The 23,588-nt window shown below is 36.8% G+C and overlaps 1 protein-coding gene across 1 annotated transcript in view; it reads left to right on the top strand.

The window, feature by feature from the left end:
- LOC137402424 (signal peptidase complex subunit 3-like) overlaps nt 1-8,869 on the top strand; it is a 67,975-nt gene extending 59,106 nt beyond the window's left edge. Inside the window, exons 3-4 of the mRNA XM_068088923.1 lie at nt 6,656-6,771; nt 8,539-8,869. Coding sequence (XP_067945024.1) covers nt 6,656-6,771; nt 8,539-8,668 — 246 coding nt within the window. The 3' untranslated portion in view covers nt 8,669-8,869. The remainder of the gene's footprint in view (nt 1-6,655; nt 6,772-8,538) is intronic.
- Nucleotides 8,870-23,588: the final 14,719 nt, after the last annotated feature.

Raw genomic sequence — 23,588 nt, 5'->3', positions numbered from 1 at the left:
AAAAGCACTGAATATATTTGCCTCCCTTGGGGTTAGCTCAATCAGATTAGCTTAGTCAGATATTCATTCGAATCCATCCACAGTAACATTTTTATGTTGTCGAATAGTAGTTTCACTGCGAGTTCCTTCGCACAAATTTAATGAAGTGAAATGGTGTCGAATCTATTTGGATTTCGCCGTTTCTATCATTGAGAGTGGGAGAAACTCTGAATCTATTCGAAACCCACTGTATGTAAAGGCAATCAAGGCCATGACAAGCATCAAGCACGTCTCTATATCACTTTATTTCTTTGACGCATGTAATCTGCTAGTTGGTGTCATCCATGAAATGGAAGCGACAAACTTCTGCAAGTTGTTGCATAATCGTCATCTAGTATACATGTACAACAGATCTTTTAGACTGGTCATCTGCTGGCTGTTGTCAGTGATGACCCTGTAGAATTCACTCATTACCCTCATTGCTGCAGCTCATGTTCTGGGTGGTCATCTGCGGGATGTTGTTGGTTGCGATCCTGTAGAATACATTTACACATTACCCTATTAGTATAGCTAGTCGCTTTGCAAGCTTTGATGTTATACATCCTATATACAGCAGAGCCTTACCAGATGCTGCAGTTCATGTTCTAGCTGTAGTTCATCATCTGTTGGGTGCTGTTGGTTGGGATCCTGTAGAATACATTTACATATTACCCTATTAGTATAGCTAGTCGCTTTACAAGCTCTGATGTTATACATCGTACGTAAAGCAGAGCCTTACCAGATGCTGCAGTTCACGTTCTGGCTGTAGTTCATCATCTGTTGGGTGCTGTTGGTCGGGATCCTGTAGAATACATTTACATATTACCCTATTAGTATAGCTAGTCGCTTTACAAGCTCTGATGTTATACATCGTACATAAAGCAGAGCCTTACCAGATGCTGTAGTTCACGTTCTAGCTGTAGATCATCATCTGTTGGATGCTGTTGGTTGGGATCCTGTAGCACCATTCTATTCTCTTTTCTGTAACAGCATATATAGTTTTTGTACACAAATGTGACAATATGCGTTTTCCTCAATTTGAGTGTTAGTACGTGAGATATTGATGTTTGCGCAGTCAAAGGCATGTACCCATTGCTACTTGAATCTTCAATATCATTCACCACCATTTACCTTAACACGCAAGTTAACCCACTCAGGACTGTTCCCGAATACCTCGGGAAGAGTTGTGCTCTCCAGGGCCCATTCCCGAAGTACTCGGGTTAAACTTTGATTTGCTCTATTGCTTAGCTGTTTAGGTACATCGGTTTTATTCATTCACCAAACGAAGTTTAAGAGTCTGGGCATCATTTTGATACCAAATATGTGATTGGACAAAAAAGTTTTAACTAACAAATTATGTGATAGATATCAACTGTTTTGGAAATTTGATGATCGCCATATTGGAAAAGGTTTATCCGAACGATGGCAAAATTTTTAAGTGAATTAGATGCGGTAATCAGCTCAGGGGAAGAAAATAGCAACAAAAGTAATGTTCAAGAAGAAAATGAGAATTTTCTGATGGAAGAAGGTAAGTTTTATGTGGCTATTTATAGAATTTTACCGAAAAAAAATGATAAAAAGCCGAAATTTTTCTTGTGAATTTCTAACAAACTTTATTCTAACAGTGTGTAAGATATGGATTTTTTTCATGACACACATGATTATAACATTTTCAATCCAATAAAATTTAGATCTTTTTGCAGCATGAACTGATCACTCTATTACCCCATAATAAACAATAGTTTTATGATTTCCTTATAGAACTACAAGATAATAAAAATTTCTTATTTCATTTATATCCAATTGTTCAACCCACAATTAGTCAAGCATATAGTTCTCAACCTCAACATCTACTATAAACTAGCCTCAACCACTAGGCTCTAATATTGGTCGATGGGGGACACTTACCACAGTAATCATCTTCATGACTTTTTGTGTTTATATTTACAGTATCAAAAAATATTTGCAATTTGTATTACCAATTGTTAGCTGCAGTAGACTACTTATTTTCAATTTGTTATTAGGTATTTACCCTGAAAAGCTACTAAAACACAATTTTTTCTAGGCTGTACAAGAAGTTTGAAAGCAAATAGGTTGCTTACTACCGATCATATTTGCTACATGTAGGTGAAGACAGTCAAGGGCTTGTGAGTGATGATGCCATTGTTGATGAGCCTAGGGTTTCAACACCAATATCTGATGAATACTGCATCAACTAACTTATAATGGCAGCAAATATGCATGTGTAGTTGGCATCAAATAACTCTCACCGTGTCATAATTTTTTAATGAACACACCCTTATTATACATGTATATATTGTTTCGTTTTCATGCATATTCATTTTTACTGTATTTTTTACAATATATTTTACTGTATTTTTACACCTATTTTTTTTGCTAGTAATTGATTGTCTGTTAGCTGGTAACTTGAGTATTTTTTATGCATAATATATTCATAATAACCTCTGCAATGCATTTCAATATAAATTAACAAATTGTTTGATTATATAATTGATAAAACTGTCAGTGACGTAGTGTTGGTTAGAAGCTAGTAACACCGGTTCTATTGCTCGGAATTGAGAAATCTTTTTTTTCATTTGCTGCTGATAAAGTTTGCTATCAATCTAACATAGGTCCAACAATGTCAGTATCAAAAAACTGCTTGTGAGCTGCTACGAAACATGAAAAACAATTTTGATAAAAAAAAGGTTCACAGAATTATTAGAAATTGTGGTCAGTAGAATTTGTAAAGGTGCACAAAAATTTATATCACATTGTAGCCTGGAATGTCTTTGTTAAGCTGCAAAAAACAAATCAAGATTATTTTGAAAAGAACTCTAGTTATACTCAATTTTGTGTAGCTCTATTTTAATTGTAAGGCTAGTGAAAAATTAATTGGGCTTGGGGAGCAGTCAACCAATAACTAATTAGTCCTGAATGGGTTAATATATAAGAGAAGAATAGGCTACTTCACAATAGGCTTTCTTGAGCAAAAGTGAAACCTATTGAAAATGCAAAATAGCTCACAATGACATGCAGAATATTACAGTTTTGTTAATCATCGATTGATTCCATAATGTTATGGACTAATAAAATAAACCCTTCCAGCGCTCAAAAGAAATAATTCTACTGACTCAATCTTACAAGTCTACATGACATTTGTAACTGATGATTATTGCGTTGCTAAAAGTCTAACTAGAGTAGTTTTAAATGGGCTGGTAGCAGGCATGGTGTTATATGGCAATAGGTGAGACACAAATGATGAGTAACTTATCAAGGCAGCCATACTTTTGTTATATTATACTGATTAGTCCATTACTATTAGTAAAGGTGCTCTGGTATTCTTACATTAGTTGTTGGTTAACAACCAGTAAACAATTATTATGTTTATTTTGTTATTGTACTTATTATTACTATAAATTATTATTTGTTAGAAATAAGCTTAAAGTCTGTTATTTAGTTTTATGGTTTCACTTTTTCTGACATTTGAAAGTTGATGAGTCAGTCGATAACATAACTCCCAGCTTGACATGAAAACTGAGGTATTGTTTACTTATCACAACTTGTCATTTCAGAGTCTTTGCATGAGTATGTGGCTAACCCTCAAGACTGAGAAATCCTTTACATGTTAATCCGTACTAGTTTTCATGTACTTTGCAAAGGATGATAATGTATAAGTTAGGAAGCCAAAAGTTTCATACAGACTTTCTGTAAGCCAACTTAGTTGTCATGTCTAATATTCTTAAATCATATTCTGACAAGGTTGCAGTTAGCTATGAAAATACTTACAAAGAGATGTCATAAAATAGTAGGCAGATGGTACAAAGTATTCTTATTTCTCTGTAGGTAAATTTAATGTAGAGAGCAATTTTATACTCACCAGATGTGTCAGTATTATGGTAGCAAAGTAGTATCTTTACACAGCTTACCTTGTGTTGCAGTAATAGTTATCGATAGTAATAGTAATAGATATGTTTACACATTTATGACAAGTGAGTCAGGTGATTGCGGATTATATATGCTTTTGATAATCAATCATTACTCTTCTCCCACAACTGCTTCTGATTGCGAAAACCCGCCCTGTGTCTTGTGTTCTTATCCTTTTGATTGGCTGTTTCATTGCTTTGACTGCCCAGCAATTAAACAGAGAACTAAAATCAACATTCAATCAATCAATCCTTTCATGAAATCTATCAATCCGGACGAGTCCGCACAGCAGTCAGAAAGCAAATAAAGCAATAGGCTTGCAATTACAAACGACACGCACATACAAAACAACATGCAATTTTTGTTTTGTATGTGCGTGGCGAAAATCCTTGCGCGCGTGACCCGGCTAGCCCGTGCTATTCAACGTATCGCAGTATAAATCAAATTTCACCAAACTTTTAGAAAAGTCGTTGACAAAAATATTTTGCCGATGGTGGTAATAACGACGCTTATGAATTACGACAAAATGAATTTTACCTCTATGGCTTTGAATAAAGTGATTTTCTAAAGCGATAACAACCGTTTCGGTAGCCGTTGGGCAAAAAAACAGTTCGAATTAACAATGTTGAGTTCGAGTTATCTATAGCAATTTATCATTACGTGGGAACGGACCAAAGGAAATGTTCGAATTAACTATGTGTTCGAGCTATCCGTGGACGAGTTATCCACGTTTGACTGTAGTTACATAATATTAGTGATGAGCTGAGATGATGTTATCAAAAGATTATGTCAAGCTTTTGCTCATTTGGCTAATAGCTTGATCGTGAGGCATTCTAAGTTGGATTACTAACCCTCACAAATGGCCAGGAAGTAGCAGCAAATAAACATGGTTACATGGTTGACAGGGAGTAAACCATGTAACGAGTAAACCATAGTTAGAAATGCCTGAACAAGTTGCATACCAATGCCCATTTTGCATATTTCATAACTAGTTGCCAGTTGATGGTTCATAGCTGCCAGCTGATGTGGTACTCATTGTGTTATGACTGTTAGAGCTTAAGCCTGGTTCACACTATATCGCTATTAGTCAGCGTTTGCTTTTCGGAGTTAATCATCGATTATATGAACCGTGAACCAACCGCATCAACGAAGCATCGAGGAAAGGTCAGAAAAGTTTGCAGCTGTCAAACATCTTTCACATGACAAACGATTTTCAAAGACTTTTGTTGTCGGTATGTAAATGAAATTAGCTATTTGTCTGTAACTATCAGACCGTTTCTATTCAGCAATAGTCTAGCGATACCGGTGTCATGATATACACTATGTTTCCATGGTGCGCAGTACTGCGATGCAGCCCTCTCCGAAGTCGAGGGGATTATACGTTTCCATGCTGCGCAGTGGTTTTCAGCAAATTAGCCAGAGAAGAGAAATTGTATAAATCGAATCGCTGGATAGAGAAATAGAATCGATCATGGATACCAAACATCAGAAACGGTCTTTTTATGCTTTTGTCGTCATTATACTTTTATTTACATTTATACTTTTATTTATCGCCGTTAGTCAGCGGTTTCCTTTCGGAGTTATTCGTCGATTATGTGAACCGTGAACCAATGGCATCGACGGAGAATCGCGGAGACGTCGGAAAAGTTTGCAGCCGTCAAACTTCGCCGAGCATCGACGACCACATTTCAAATGTGAACATTTCGGCGATGAATATTCGTGGTTGTAAATGGCATGACTTATTTATATTTGTGGTCGTAAATGGCATGACTTATTTATATTCGTTTATGATAAACGCTGTGAGACTAGTTTTTGATTCCAGCACGCAAAAACAAAGAAGTTTCTTCGTGAAAAGTTAGGAAGATAAATGAGAACACTACGTCACAAAGTATTTCCTGGTGCAAACAGGCAGATGGGTATTTGTAATAGTGTGAACATGGTTATCATCGACGATCACCAAAGTATTGTGGCATCAACATCGAAACACGGCGGTATAGTGTGAACCAGCCTTTATAGAAAACTCTCGCATGCTTTTTGTCGTTTACCATTAGATTAGCAATTGTAAATTAGAGACTATCTATCTAGCCAGAGTGCCGATTATGCCACATTATTTTATTAATTAGTGCTAAAATCGATTGCAAGACTTGGTTCGGAGGACTTGTTTTTGGTATGTAAATGCATTTAGCTATGTTTGTGACAATCAACGAGTTTCCATTCAGCAATAGTGTAGCGACACTTGCGTGTACCGGTGCCAGAGCGCTACGCTAGGTTGACAATCATGTAATGTTTACATAGGGCGCCAACGGAGAGCGATGGCTGTGGACGCTTAGGCCTATGAAGTGATAGGAAGGCAAGACCTGTGCGCGTGCACAATAGCGACAGTGTTGGCCGTCGTGGCCATTTCCATGACTAAAAGATGGCGCATCCTTTCGCTTCCAAACAGCGATACTGAATTATGACTGAATAAGAGCGTATTTCCATGATTACATTGCAGTACCATACGGGGGTGTGTCCCTTCCGCCCTCTCTGTCTAGAAACCTAGTTATTGTCATGAGTTGTTAGCATTTGGGCAGTCAGTGTGTACATGGTGGTATACACATTTACCACACACATTTACCGTGTACATGGTGGTACACACATTTACAGCCATGTTATTAGGACATTATGACAGTCAAAACAAAGGATTCATGTGGTATATTAATATTTACAGGCAGTTAACCAGGTGGTGCTGTGGGACAAGATTGTGATGAGGGAGAATGACCAAGTGGTAGATGTACCCTCTGTGGAGCCAAAATATTACTTCTTTGATGATTCCAGAGGGCTCATGTAAGTTCACTACTGTCATTGCACTAGTCCATTTCCTTAGCTACAATAAAAGTTTAGGGAAAGGGTGGGGTGTGTGCTATATTAGAAACATTATGCCGGCCATTAGTAAATTTTAAAATTGACATGGTGTGATTCTTATTGTGAAAGTAGACTTTTTATAGATTGCTGTAATAACATAGCAAAGCTTTTTAGTAGTTTTGTGGGCTTTCAATTGTGATTCAAACTGAAATACCATGCATGGTCATTGACAAAACTGCCTTTACATTAAGGAACAAAGATCCTTAAACCAATTTTCTTTTCTCACATGTAGTACCCCTTAGTGAATCCTAGTAACCTCTGGTAGACCGCTGGGAAACTATAGTGGACCACGTAGTAGTTGTCAGAACCTAGCCGCCCTTAGCAGACCTTTTAGGAGACCTTAGTTAACCCCTAGTAGTCTATAGCAGATTTCGTGTAACCCCTGGTAGACCTTTAGTAGCCCCTAGTGAGCCCTGATATTCCGTAGTGACCCCGTGGTAACCCCCTAGTGAACCCTTGGTAGTCCCTAGTGGACCATAGGTTTTCCCACACTGTAACCCGATGGCATTTGTCCAGATTCTTGCTGTAGTAGTCCTTGTCAGGTGTTATAGTGTATCACTGTACTTTACCTCATAAGCTATCGCTTACACTCAGATAACTATATATAGATTAATCTATTATAGGGAAAGTAACATCAGACAGCACACTACTGTCTACTCTGAGCTGATATGATAAAATACGCAACTAACAACGACATTAATGACAATAACGACAGTAACGTTACGATAAAATAACGTTGCAAGCAAACATTTTTATAATGTTCTACAAACGTTGATTAGCATGAATAATCTAATTAGATTATTCCTAATATTCAGGAATAATCTAATTAGATTATTCCTGAATGCCTTCCTAGCTTAAGCAAAGACAATTCAGGGTCGCTTTTTTAACAAAACACGCTTGAAAGTCTAAACTCTCTTTGAACTCAACATCAGCTTTATAATGAGGGTTCATTTCCTGATGAGAGGTTTTTATATTACAATTATTTTTATATTACATTTTTATGTTATAATTTTTCTATCATTTGAGATTGTTTGTGATGTTTGAGGTGATCTGACAGTTGGGATGATTCAAGATTAAAATTAAAAAAACTTCATCTCGGTTAAAATGCTCAGAAGAAAAATAAGTGCCAAAATGACTGCCTGTCTCTCTCGTTTTCGATGTCAGCTGTTAGGATCAATTTGCTGCAGTAGGCATCTCTGTTTTGTCTCTTTGCAACTATCTCTTGATCTGAGTATTTTATTCTTGATCAAGTTTTGTTGATTTTAACCTCGAGACGTCCTGGCAATAAGATCATCTCAAACATCAGAAACCAAATCACAAATGATAGGAAAGTACTGATATTTTCTGATAAAATGCTCAAACATTTTGTGTAAGTTCATTTTTAAGAATCACCACCATAGAGTGATTTCAACTAAAGACTCCAACCTCAGCACCCCCATAGAGTGATTTCAACTAAAGACTCCAACCTCAGCACCACCATAGAATGATTTCACTTGGAGACTTCAACCTCAGAACGAATTATTGCCACAATAAACGTCAAAACTATCATTTGTTAATGCAAATATTTGGAGAAAAAAAGACATATTTTGTTCGTTTGTTCAATATCATCTACTGTATATCTCTGCACTATTCTATGCATTTTCCCTTCTCTTCTTCTGCAATGTTGTATCCTTTCTCTCATCTTTTCAGAGGCAACAGTAATGTGACACTCACCCTTTCCTGGAATGTAATTCCCAATGCTGGCAGACTTCCCCGAGTACAGGGTATCGGATCAACAGTCCTCAACCTTCCCAACACATATTCAGGCTCTAGGTTCTAAATTTACCTTGCAATGCTAATCAGCAGTACTGGCCCCTTGCCTTCAGCGAAATTAATGGCTCATTTCATGAGAAGACAATTTCTAGACTGTTCTATGAGTTGAACAGCTGTAATTTGCTGTCTAGCCTAAAGCAAACTCCTTTTGTTGTACATCAGTTGTTGTTCAATAAATGCATTACCTGTTGAGCCTTTTTAGGTTCTATATACAATGAGATTAGGTATGTGCATGCTGAACCCAGGTATGTACACGGTGAACCCTGTCAGATATTTACTTTTCCCTAAAGAACCACATATTAATTATATACTTGGCAAAAATGATCGCATTTCAAAGTCACTTATTTTACTAGTACTAGTGTTGATGACTAATATACTGAATGAGTAGAACACAAATTTCAGTCTAAAAGTAGTTCTATTACTAGCTTCATGTCAAAGATGGATATAAAATGTCAGGGTGTATGAAGGATAGCAGGTGTTCTCTATTGTTTGTTAGCAAGAGGTATAGAATAATAAAAAATACAAATATCTGAAACTTGAAAGCAAAGTGATTAATTTATGCCTGATCTCTTGTATCTTGTTTTATTACATCTATACATTTAATTTATTGCCTGTCGTAAAGCTTGTTTTAACCTGCAGCTAATTATCTAAAGACAATGTAAATAAATTCAACTATTTACTAGCTATCTGTATTTTTTATCATTAACTTTGGAGAGGTTGAATTTGTTACCTAGCAGCCAATGATATTATGCAATTAATATCTGATGCATCGTTTACCTCTGTTTCTATAATCTAGACCAACTTTGTGCATATGATCTTAACCTTGTGATAGTACAGAAAGACAATAAGTTGATTGCTGTTATAGGTCTGATGACCTTATACTAATGCTAGCCAATTGCTTGAAATTCCTGAAAAACAAATTCACTGCGAACAGCATTGTGCTCTTCGTATTTAAACCAGTAGCCCATTGATTTGAGATGGTAAAATCACTCATGATTACTATTCAAACCTTAGAGTTGATAGGAGAAAAAATAACCACATGAAATAAATAAATTTAGCTAATTAGTTCTTTATATTAATAATAAACTTGCATGGATAAATTTGAACATATAAGGCTTGTAGAATATATTGGAAAATTTAAACAAGCCAATATTAATAACTATTGCTTTGCTAGTAGAGCTAGTAGCTTCACAAACATTGCTATGAGTCATCTATTATCCCGGAGAGCTAGCACCAGATGCTGTAGTTCATATTCTGTCTGATCATTGGCTGGACGCTGTTGGTTGGGATCCTGTAGAATGTTTATATTGCCTTGTTAATAGAGCTAGTTGCCTTACAAGCTCGGCTATGATTCATCTAATATACCTGAGAGCTAGTACCAGATGCTGTAGTTCATATTCTGTTTGATCATCGGCTGAGTGGTGTTGGTTGGGATTTTGTAGAATATTTATATTGCCTTGTCAGTAGAGTTAGTAGCTGTACAGCTCGGCTATGAAACATCTAATATGCAGCAGTCAGTACCAGATGGTGTAGTTCATATGCTGTCTGATCCTTGGCTGGGTGGTGTTGGTTGGCATCCTGTAGCCCCATTCTATTACTTTGTCAGCAGAGGGGGTTTATGAGCTATCTAACATACAGTAGAGCTAGTATCAGCTTCCCTAGCTCATAGTCCCTTTGTTCGTCTGCAGGAAGGTGCTGAAGTAGAATGTCTTTGAGCTGGACCACTTTCTTGTCCTTTCTGTAACACAACCATTTTAGACTTTATGGCTATTAGCAAGTTTATTTTCTGTATAATTATTTGTAAAAGGTGCCATTTAAAGGTTTGTTTAGGGCATTTTTTACTATTGCTGCCAGTTTGGAACTATAGCACAGAAAGACTGTATGCGCCCTCATAGTAAACAGTTTAAAACTTTGGCAACGTTTTGTGGCTCTTTTGAGTAGACTTACGAAAGGAAGAACCTCAAAAAAGGATTTGTCTAGCGAGCAAAGATAGCTCTCAGCTGTGCAGCAGTACAAATATCGTTAGTATAAATAATGCAAGAGTGACTCGACTGAAAGTGATGAATAACGCTAGCGGTAGCATTTTTCATTGTTGTGCGCTCCTGGCAGCCTTTCCAACAGCAGAAATGTTTTGGATACTGCAATTCATATACCGGGAAAATTGTATTTAAATGCCACCCTTTATTTGAACGCCACTTCTATTTGACTGATACTATTTGTGTGTGTATGTGCATGCGTTATCTTTTAGCTATTTTACTGAACTTCAACTTTTTCATTGCTGAAATCTTATGACCACCATCGAATTTGGTTTCTGGCTGGTTTTCGCTATAGCTGTTAGTCGACCTCATTTAAGCCTTTCTCAACCTAATTCGACAATAAAGCCCAAGCGATGCTGTTCATGAAAATGTTCCGTTTAATATGAAATAAAGTAGATTTTTGTTAGAAGCTTAAGAGAAGTTGTCTGATACCAGACCCTCTGTTTGAAGAGATAGCAACTCCAACTCTGCTACTGGTTTTAAAGGAAAAATGTTTCTGCTTTTCACATGAGGAATGCTGAACTGAAGGAAATCGGTCATGGTATCTCTTTCAGGCCTTAAGAGAAGGCTTTCGGTGAACAGCATATCGGCATTGTTGTTATTTCAACATAATAAGCACACCGACTGCCAAATTGGAATTTCGAGCAATATTTTTTGTTGAATCCAAATGACAAAATAGGATTTGTATGGCAACGATGAAAGACCATCATGTTCAACTTTGTAAGGTGAAAAAATCATATAACAGGGACATCATATCCCGAGGGTGCACTATACTTCTCTAGACAAAGTGCCAAAACTCTTTAGGAGGCAGTCCTTAATAACCAGCTGTTGCCAACAGTATGTGTTTTTCATTGTATGGGACTTTCTCCCTCAACACTAGAATTATACATGAACTATGCAGGAGACCTGGCTTAGGCAGCAAATGAGGCAGCAAATGAGGCAGCAAATTTAGCATTAAAGATGAACTTACACAAAATTTTAGTTGATTTTATCAAAAAGTATCGGTATTTTTCTATCATTCGCAATTGTCTGACTGCCAGGATGTTTTAAAAGGCTCTTTTGGCTCCCCAAATCACTCAAATCAGGGAGGTGCAGAGGACGCTGTCTTGGCAGCAACCTGTACTACTCATGAGGCTGGCCATGCCGGAACAGGTGGCATGGTAGCCCAAAAAATTACTTATTGGGCTGAAGAGGTGGAGACACAGGAAGCCATCATTGAAGGTAAGCCAGGCTCTGAGGAGGAGTTCAGGATTCACCCTCTGTATGGCTCAGATGACTCAAAGACTCTGATTGGTAAGAGGAGAGAGTAACCCAGATGCCTAGGCAAAGCACGAGAGCAGGTAAAAATACGAGCAGGTATATACTCAGAACTCACTGGTTCGAGCTGAAGACAAAATGTTAGGCTAGCGAGAGCTGCTACGACCCGAAGGGTAAGTCTGGGAAGAGGAAGACCCAACCCATATACAGGTAAGGCCAATTTCGATTTTAGTACAAGGTTAATATCTGGTCCACAGGCTATCTCCATGTTCATGTATGCTTACCATGCTCCCATTTAACACCTTTGGTAAGTTTGTTAACTTCACCAGCTCCCAGTGAGACTAACACTGGGCGAGCTTATGATAACTACAGACCTTACTAGTGTGCTAGCAAATAGTATACATGCATGTCAGACACCATTTCTGAAGCTCGTAGAACGTATGTTTGAACCCCAATAGTTAATGTGTTTATGTTCAAGGCCCAAAGAAGAAAAAAGGGGGCATGTTAAATATGCGTCTATGCTCATTATAGGTTCCGAGGCTACGAAGGACTTGTTAGAACCCTAACCAGGATTAGGACATCACAGAATAAAAGGGAGATTCCACTATATATATTGGGAGATCAGGCGCGTGCTTTCATTCAAGATTCTTCTTACTGGTAAGTGACCAGTAGGAATGAAAAAATATAGGCAATACAACTTAATAATACATCACTACTTTGTCCTTTTCAACAGAGTTTCACTATTTTATAGATTAATTACCAAGATTCACAGCATATTGATTCTGAGCTAGACGTATATGATTAGTCATTGTTGTACACAAATTGTATAGTAGTAGTAACCTTGGAAATCACTTCAATCATGGATTTTCTAATACTACTGTTGCAATGATTCAAATGGAGACCCAGGGTTAGCTATGGATTTGAGTTTGCTGTTAATGTACATGATCACACATTCATTACCTTTCAAAATTCAAATTTTATGGGCAGTGAAAAAAGGAAGAAGAGTTTAATAATACATCATACATGCACCACCAGCCAAGAAATTTTTCTTCCAAAGGCTGGTTGTGCATCAGTGAGTTTCTAATTACAGAAGGTCCTCTACTTATGAACATTTGAGTTACGAACAGCGGTACATACGAACAGGTCTGCGCATATGTCCGCCGCTAATACCAACGGTGTTACCGATGTATTAGCGGCAGAAAGAGGCACTACTCGGAAGCACCACCCAGCATCCACCTTCCTCTGCTCAGTTCGTTGCAGTGCATAAGTGTGTGAACGTATCTCCAGTGAGCAAAGAACATTTTTTATTTTTACTGTACGTATTGTAAAGGAATTTGCCGGCCTTTACTTGGCATGATCTAGACTAATAAATAAAGAGAAGAGAATGCGTGTAGTTTCATTCATTTAGCTTTTAAGTAGCGAAGGAAATTTCACTAGCCGAGGAGCGTACGGCTATCTCCTCTGCTCAACTAAGTGAGCGCGCTCATTTATATACAATAATATCAACCGTTCCGGCTAATGGCAAACGATAAGAACACCGGCTAACAAGGTGAATAAATAGGATCGCTAGTGCGTTGGTATGACAACAAAATAAGTGGCGATAAGTAATAGCATAATGAGTGAAACAACGATATAATTAAAGGACAACACATACAATAAAATAAGACAACAATAAGTGATAGCATAACGAGTAAAACAACAATATAATAAAAGGACAACACACAATAAATAAGAAATGCAACGTCATGGCCCAGCGTCCACCACAGTATTCTCTCAATTTTATTAAATGTTTTTTTTTCAGTACAAACCAATACAGGTTACTTATACAAGCTTTAAAAATACTTATATAAACCTTCAATATACTTATATAGGCCTTAAACATAAATTATAATACAAAATATAGCACTGAAGCAACTTATGAACGAATTCACCTTGCGAACGATTGTTCGGAACGTAACTCGTTCGTTAGTTGGGGAGCGTCTGTATTATTAATCTCAACATAGACTTACTTAAAATCTTGTGTCAGTTTTGTAAAGTCATGAGAAGCTGCTCTCCTCCCCTCCAATCTCACCAAGCAAAGAATTATCTACTACCACGGGCCTGCAAACGTTTACTTCAATGTACTCCCAGAAGTTCTATACTTAATGTACATCATGCTGACATTTTTAAATTAGTTTTAGTGCCAAGCAGTTGTGCAGCACCGCTTTGCACTAATCGAGGCTCAGGGATTTACTTTCTATCAGTTTCCAAAGACTGACTTACTACGGAACCGATGGCTGGTGAATATGAAATGTCTCTCCTCTTTCAACTCTGGTAAAGGGGACAAACTGTGGCAGCCCACCAGCACATCACATTTATGCTCAGTAAGTTGTAACATTCTATAAAGAGATTAAGTTTAGTACAAAGTACTACTAAGTACAAAAGACCACCTATTTAATGAGTCTTAACAATTACGCTGCTAGTAAAAGTAGAAGCTGTCGCTTAGTGTTGAGGAATCTTCTAGAGGATTAAGAATTCGTGGGTTTGAAAAAAATCGTAGTCTTTGTAAGCAACTCATGTCATCGCCTATTGTGCCACTTCAACTGGTTTGTTTGCTTGTAGGTTGGTTAGGTTTATCATCCTTGTCTAGTGCTATATTTTCAGCACATTGTACAACCTTTTCTAGGTAGGTCTATTAGTATGAAAAGATGTAGTATTACTTCTGTTAATGTTACTTACCTAATATGTATATCTTTGATTTACTGATAACTGCTATTCAGAAATGAGAGACGTAAAGATCTTGAAGAAAGATGCAGTTATTACAGTGTTTAATTTTGCACCTGCAAAATCACAGCTAAAGAGAAGAGCGCACTTTGATGTAGCAAAATCATCTGGTAATTATAATAACATTGTTCCTACTTAGTTTAATTTGCTGTAACATGATGAAGCTGTTGAATGACAAGACAAAAGCATGTTAGGCTCTTTTGCAATATTGAAATATCTGAGTGGCAATTCTACCCTCTTTAGTAGTTGAATTTATAGGTATAAGTTTAAAGTGACCTTATTTTTATGTTGTCATTACAGAACAAACAATTGCCTGTAGCTGGCGATGAGAGTGGGAGTACATTTGTAGCCCTGTATATTGACCATAGTTACATATCTATGAGTAAGTATTTTCTAGTAGTTATTATATTCACTAAATTTTGATGGCATTGTATAGCTTATGTGCATGGTTCGGATTAACATGTCGTAACCTAATGTAATGCTATGGAGCGTTCTGACATCAATAATATATTTCTGGCCTGGTATAAGTTGCTTTGCAGATGTCTCCTCCAGTACTAGCAGTGACATCCACATACAAGAGTCAATTCCTTGCAGCAGTACCCATTCTTCCCATGATGAAGACGACTCTAGTTATCTGGCTGACTATTTAACCTTAGTGCGTAGTCAGTGCGTAGTCAGTGCGTAGTCAGCGTAGTGGTGAGCCAGTCAATGAGCTCACCATGGTGGAGAAATCTTCATTTTACTATTTGTCTGACTGAGTGTTGAAGGCCATTGAATTGTGTACAGATTGTTGCATGACACTAAAGGAACCTGTTGCCACTCTTAGAGAGGTGGCCTTACACACCGTTAGTAAAGAGTATTGCGAAGAAGCACTCTAGCACCAAACATGACAAGTATTCACGGTGTTAGAGTCAATAGAGAAAGTTTTCAGACAGTGGGCTCCAGCACTAGATGAAACCCAAAATTCACTGATTGACTTTCTGTGGAACAAGTTGACACACGCAAGCTTTGAGACAGGAGCAGCCTGTAAGCACAACACGCTAGAACTTACCATTAAGAAATTCCTATGACTTAGGCTTCATGTTTATTGAAAAGAAAAGACCAAGTTAGCTGTGGGAAAATCTCACCCACGCATGGATTCGAAATCCATGGCTGTGCGGGATCTGGTGAAAAGAGTTCCGTAATTTCGTCATTTCAGTATTGTCCATTTGCTTTGTTTATGTCTATGTTTAAATATTGTAGATTCACCATATTTGCCTTAATAATTAGAATGTTACATTTTTCTATGTTTTGTAGCTTTATGCATATTTTGTTGGTATTTTTTAGATGTGCGTCTGTATATAAAAACTGAGGTTTTTGTTTTAGTACTGAATATGCAAAATATTTGTAAATTGGATATTGTACATTGCATATTTTTTGTAACATGTAATACTTGTATACTATATCATAAATTTGATAGATGTACTACCAGTACTAAAAGTCCCATAGTCAAATAAGTAGAAGATGTCTCGGTTTGTTCTATCATACTGTTAAAATTGTGAAATTAACATTTTAATTTATCAATTCTTAAAATAATGTCTTATTTAAATATGAGCAATTTTTATTGTTGTAATCAATAGTCATATTTTACAACATGTTTTCCACAAGGTACCACAGCAAGTAAGCTAACTAAAAAGCAGTGTACAACAAAACAAAAAAGAACAACACAAAATAACTATAGTCTAACTAAAAAACTAATGAATAATCCAACTAATATAATAATGTTAGAAATAAAAGCATAAAATATGTAAAAAGCAAGCTTGAGGATTGATATGAGTGTTTAAACAAAAAGTGGAGCAATAAAAGCTCTGAAAATAGTTATGCGTATCTGTGACAACAAATTTCTAGTTATGAAAACAATGTATAATATAATTTTCTAATAAAGATGTTAAAATAGATAAGGCTAGATGGTTAATGGTATTATTGGTCAGATAATAGTAGGTTTAGTTTGAGTTTTGTTTTAAAAGATTGCAGAGGAAGAGCTCTTAAATGATTGCAGAGGTTGTTAAATGAATTTAGTAGGTTACTGTTGAGTTTGTTGTGGTTTATGGTACTAGGTAACTTAAATCTGGTCTTGGTTTTGCGATCATGGTTTACGGTTTGGAAGCTATAGCTGAGATATATAGGGCAGTTATTGTGGAGCATTGAATGAGCAGTGAGGCAGGTAAAGTACTGTGATAGCTTAGGTAAGGGAAGAACACCAGTAGTGCTTGTTATTAAATTGGTAGGTGGTAAGTGATGGTTTTTATGGGGTATGTTTAGGTCTTTGCATATAAGTCGTAAAGCGTTTATTAGTAACATAAATAGTGTGTTGGTATATTTTACAGGTGTTGTAAGGTAGAACACATTTAGGCCATGTATAAGATAGGAATGGATAAAATTATAGTAATATAGTCTGGCAGTATCAAAGTTCATAAGATGACGAATGTTATAAAATAAACGTAGGTTAGATGATATTTTATTTGAAATGAATGAGATGTGGTCTAGCCATGATAAAGAGTCGCTGATGATAAAGCCAAGTAGTTTAGGAGTAGATTGTCTTGTTAGGGTAGTAACTGTCGAATATAGAAATGGTCAGAGGGAAATTCAATGGTGGATTTACTAAGATTTAGCGTGATTTTGAAATGTTGAGAGACATCTGATTTGTCACTCACCACTGTTAGACAAGTGTTAGGTCTGAATTTATTTTAGATCGGAGGCATGAAGGGTCAGTTTTGGATATAGAGAATGAGGTATCATCAGCATAAGCATGTGGTGTGTTGTGGTGTGATAACTTGAGTAAATCATTTACATTGAAACAGTGCCGGTGCAAGAATTGAACCTTGTGGAACGCCATTAGCTAAAGGAAGAGCATCTGAGCAGATATTTTTTATTTTCATGCATTGGTGCCGTCCATTTAGATATGACCTGATGGTGCCAAGATATTTACCAGTTATTCCTACGTTTGCTATTTTTGAAATAAGAATATTATGATTAACCATGCTAAAAGCTTTTTGAAAGTCAAGACAATGACTAAAGTATTTTTGTTTGTGACCATTTTTTACCAGGTGGAGTAGAGATGATGAATGGTAGTGATGCAAGAGTGATTTTTTCTAAATCCTGACTGTGAGCTGCTTATAGTTTTGTTGCTATCTAAGTGTATTTGAAGCTCAGTAAGTATATGTCTTTCGTAAATTGTAGAAAGTATAGGAAGTACGGATAGAACGGTTTCTTTGGTCCGTTCCCACGTAATGATAAATTGCTATAGATAACTCGACCTCAACTCTTTTAACTCGAACAGTTTTTTGCCCAACCGCTACCGAGACGGTTGTTATCGCTTTAGAAAATCACTTTATTCCAAGTCATAGAGGTAAACTTCAACTTTTTGTAAATCATAGGCGTCGTTATTACCACCGTCGGCAAAATATTTTTGTCAACGACTTTTCTAAAGGTTTGGTGAATTTTGATTTTTACTAAACATCCGCTTAGCGATCACCTTTCGGAAGCATGGAAAAGTGAGGTGACCTTCGCATAAACTTCAAGAAAAATCGGCAAAATTGATCTTGGTTAAAAAGCTCAAAAGAAAAAGATGTCTTTTCTTCCGAGCATTTCAACAACGATCAAGTTTTGCCAAATTCAATCTAAAAAATGTCCTGGCAATAACATCACCTCAAACAACAAAACAATCTCAAGTGATAGAAAAATCTCCTATACTTTTTGATAAAAAAGTTTTAAACTTTACATTAGAAGCATTTAATTTGAAACAAGTCATATATGCTTTTGATTTCTATTATAGTTTGTATATGTGCATGTATCTACTAATAAATAAATAAATACATGGACTTGTGACAGTGCTCGGATAACTTGAACGCTCTGATAACTCGAACACTTTCGCTCGGTCCCGTGAAGTTCGAGTTATCCATGTTTGACTGTATTTGATATACAATTTTGGAGTTATATTTTTAAACATCTAGGAAAGGAAAACTCCCAATATATGGGAGTCACAAACAAAGTAACGAATGGAGCAGTGGAATTGTTGTGGCTAAGTAACCCTAGCTACTTTTTGAAGTGGGTTTTTGGAGGGTGAAAGTTAGTGTCTCAGTAATATGCTATCAATTGGAGGCATGGCATATCCGCCGTCAAGGCGACTTAGCTATGACATCATTGTCTAAACGCTCGTAATCATAAGCTCAGGGTCTCACCCATAGAGTTATCAAAATAGAGATATAAAAATAAAATTGACTTTTTTATTACTTATTTATTAAACAATTTTTCATTGTAATCATAGCTAAACAGATTATTATTAGCCATTACTTGGTAATTATTTTACATTTTACATTAGATGAGCTCACTAGCACCCAAAAAGCCCAATAACAGCAGCTATTATAACAGACATCAGAAAACTAATTCACCGTTCAGTGCCACTCAAAGACTTATCCCTAAATGATATATCGAAAACAAAAGTTTACAATTGTGTAAAAAAAGAATGGAAACGACAAGGGACAGCTCTAATCAGAGATGGGACATGCCCATACGGCCTTCTTTCAAATCTACACCCAGATCATATCTTCAAACAACCAATAAAACTGAACATCGAAAGAGAAAACCTTGGAGCTTTATGTGACCTGTTAACGGGCCAAAGCAGACTCCAGTTCAGATCAGGATTGAGTTACAGCCCAACTTGCACTTGTTTAAAAGAAGACGAATCCGCTCACCATTACCTCCATATATGTGCGGATTACAAAGATGCTAGATCACACACACAGCCAACAGTAAATAGTTGGGACTCCATAATAGACTTCCTGCAAGTCACCCGTCATCTCATGTTCAAACGACAACAGATGACAATATTATAGCCCTGGTCAGGCGTTAACTCGACCAACACTAACACTTTACGGCGTCTAGGGCCGTCTGACGTCAGGAGGAGACCAGCGCTGCAGATGTTTGCAGATACTGTCGACCCAAGCACTCAAGACAATTCTTGCCAAACACTTAATACAATCTTGATTGTTGAAAATTTTGTCAGTCAACATTATTAAACATGAACAATCAAAATGTCCATTTTAAATGTATATAATATTATATACTTTTTGCTATATAACATATTGCAATTTATTCAGGCCAATATGTACTATAATCGGACCATACAATTTCATCTTAGCCTGCAAAAAGAGGCTTTTGTTTCATTCTTGTCTATCATATTTTATTTTATTAATAAAGAGTTCATCATCCTCACATTTAAATACATTTAAAAAAAACATGAAAAAGCTTTACAGTTGTTTTCTTTTTCCTCTTAACTCAATTTGAAATGCTTAAAAATATTTTCTCGTGATATGAAGTTTAAAAGTTAGAATGGTAAATGTCGTATGCGGTATGTTATATATGGTAAAAATAAATTTGCTGTCCAAAGACCTTTTTATTACTTGGGCAACACCAGGTAGTAGCACAGCTAGGTACACCTGTGATCATTCAGTTCAGTTGTTGATACAGCTAAATCAAGCCTTTTTAATTTCAACTACTGATGATATTATTGTGAGAATAAAAAATATACTAGAAGAAATGAATGAATAACTTAACAAAACTGAACTACAACGACTCACCCATGGAGGTCTCTGTCTGGTGTCTTGCTACTAGAATTGGAGCAGCCAAAGGCTGCACAAAAACTATCATTTGGCATACTGTTAATGTGATGATCACAGTCATAGAATCAACAAAGCAAATGTAGAAGCAGTAGTAGTAGTATAGAATGGAAATATAGTTGTAATGTATGAATTAACTTTGTAGTAACAACTGTCTGAACTAATTATAGTAAAGTATTCAAACTCAGTGGCAGTTGTTTTTAAGGAATGAGTTTCCACGATTGTACATTGGCAGCGTTTGGCTTGTAGGTCACTCTCCTTGATACATGCGCTAACTAATAAAAGGCCTAGGTCTGTATTTCTTCAGAGGTCTTCATTTTCAATAAAGGTTTTACTTGACAATTTAGTGACAATCATATGAAGACATCAATGCATATATATTTGGATTGAGTAACTTGTCCAGAGCACAAAAAAACGAGATGGCCGCTGCGCTTCCATGGCGACATAGCAATATGGCGGCGTGTTATTACTCTAGGGAAAGATAACTCTATGGTCTCACCTGAGTTTAAGATTATAAGAGTTTGGACAATGACATCATGGCTGGTTAGCCGTGGCGACGGAAATGCCACGCCTCCGATTAATAACGTATTACTGAGATACCAACTTTCACCTTCCAAAAACCCACTTCAAAAAGTAGCTAAGGTTACTTAACTCAATGATATACAGTCCACCATTGGGGGGCTGTATATTATTGCTTAACTACAACAATTCTACTTCTTCATTCTTTACTTTGTTGGTGATTTCCATATATTAGAAGTTTTCCTTTTTTAAATGTTTAAAAAAAACTCTAAAATTGTATATCAAATAAAGGGTAAAATCCGTTTTTTGAACAATAATTAATTTTTTAATTATTAGAATTTAGACTTCTTTGTTAGTTTAGACTAATATAAAAGTCCTCTAGTCAATATTTATTCTTAGTATTGATTCTAAGCTTCAAAAAGTGTAAAAAAAATTCAGCTCAATGGAAGTGTATATAAATTTTCTGAACATATGCTGCCACCGAAAGTGAGACTATGTAAACCAATGTTTACACGATTGTCTAAACTTTTTTATGTCCTACTCAGGGTTTCACCATTGCCATAGACATCGTTATGCCTAATGAGACATCGGAACACGATTACGCACTAGTCGCAGTAAAGGTGCCTGGCAGCGAGAGGAAACTAGCACCCCAAAAACTCTCGTGAGAGAAGTCAAGAAATCGTGATTGTGCCGCGATATATGACATTATCACAACCAAAGCCGTATAGCTTCAGAGTCCTGCATCAAGAACCGGAAACAAAAATGCTGTTTCCAAACAAACCCGATCGACATACTGATCTCTAATGGAATATTCTTACCTCGCTCTCAACATCTCACTTTTTTGCATTTATTTTATTTCTTTACAAAAAAAAGTTGTAGTTTCTTGTAGAAAATTTTGTTCTTTTTCAAATGGTGTATGATACAACAATCAACTTTAAAGCAACTGCCAATGATAGTAATATTTGATGGTTAATGTTGCGCCCTCTCCGTTATAACTTATATAGAGCTCCCATATACGCTTCCGCTGGCCACGAAACTCTGTGAGACTATACGGCTCTGATCAAAACAAGGAACTAGCTCTGTTGATATTTGATATTCTGTCTTCCAAGCTTCAGTTCATGATTGAGCAATTGTTTATAGAAAAATGCAATGTCACTGCAGATTATGTAAATTTTGGGAGCTGATCATCTTTTTTCTCAACGTCAAGAACAAAAGTTAACTCAGTTTTTGTGTGTGTACCATTGAATGGAGTGAACTTATACTCCCACTTTGGGTAGTAAGCTATAAAAACGCCTTTGGCTTGGCTGATCTAATAAGGATTTATTTACAGTGATGAATAGCACTGCTGCTATACAACTGGTGCAGAATTTTTACATGCCACAACTCACTTACACCCCGCATTTCATCATGTGACTTTTGAAACAGATCAGTTGTAATAGTAACAATATCAAACCAATAATTCTTGATCAAATCAAGTCAACTGTGACCTATATAGACAATTCTTGGCACAAATGCAGGCATCAACTCATCAAGAGGCTCAGTTTTATCATCAAGCTGTATCAATAAACATAAGTAGGACAATTGGCCAGGCTGTGTCTTTATATCTTTTTACAAATCCCAAAATCGTCGTAATCCTCACTATTGCTAAAGCATAAATTAGTGGAGTTTGACTAACAATGTCTGGTGTTAACCATTAAAAAGACTCATATTTGTGCCTCATCCAGGAATCATGTCCGCTTTATGATGTGGCGGATTAGGGGATAAAATGTGAAACTGTGGCCCACCATCAGAGTGTACTACCTCCGGTATACCATGTCTCGCGAACTGCTCTTTCATAACTGTTATCACAGCTCCTGCCTCAAGATTAGGTAATTTGTTTATCTCGAAGTAGTCTGAAAAATAGTCCACCATAATCACATAATTTTCCTGTTTTCTTGTTTGAAACATATCCATACCCAGCTTAACCCAGGGCCTGTTGGGTATCGAGTGAGACCTCAGTGATTCTTTTGTCTGACTCCCTCTGTTGTCCTGACAGCCCTGGCACTCTCCAATTGTCTGTTTTATATCTGCTGTGATGCCGGGCCAATAAACACTATCTCTCGCTCGTCTCAGAGTTGCCTCAATACCCTGATGGCTGCTGTGAAGACTATTCAGCACCTCCTTTCTCATGCTTTTTGGCAAAATTATTCGCTCTGCCTTATACAAAATGCCATTAAAGCTAGCAATCTCATCTCTAAAATTCCAATAGCTCCTCACTTTTGCATCCACCTCATCCTTGTTGTCTGGCCATCCCTGCTTCACCACCTGGCCCAATATCACCAGCTCTGCATCTCCACTGGTTGCTTCTCTCACCCTCTCTAGTTTCCTATCACCTACTTGTGAACACTGTTCTGGATTAACAGTTTCAATCTCTAACGCTCGAACTTCCCATTTTTTTAGCTGAAACACCTGTTCTTGTCCCATATCTACTAAACTGTCACCCTTCAAAGGTGCTCTGGAAAGCATATCTGCTATCACCTGCTTGGCCCCTGGGCAATAGGTCACCTTGACATCATATCGCTGCAACATCAATCTCATCCTCTGTAGTCTCTTAGGTGTCTGTAGCAATGACTTTCGCATTATGGACTCTAAAGGTTGGTGATCTGAGTTAACTGTCACATCTGGGTGGCCATAAATGTATTGGTCAAACCGATGG

This window comes from Watersipora subatra, chromosome 8 (assembly GCF_963576615.1).
Source record: "Watersipora subatra chromosome 8, tzWatSuba1.1, whole genome shotgun sequence".
In the NCBI taxonomy this organism is placed as follows: domain Eukaryota; kingdom Metazoa; phylum Bryozoa; class Gymnolaemata; order Cheilostomatida; family Watersiporidae; genus Watersipora; species Watersipora subatra.
The sequence above is the reverse complement of the archived record's forward strand: the minus strand, read 5'-3'. Positions and strand labels throughout refer to the sequence as shown.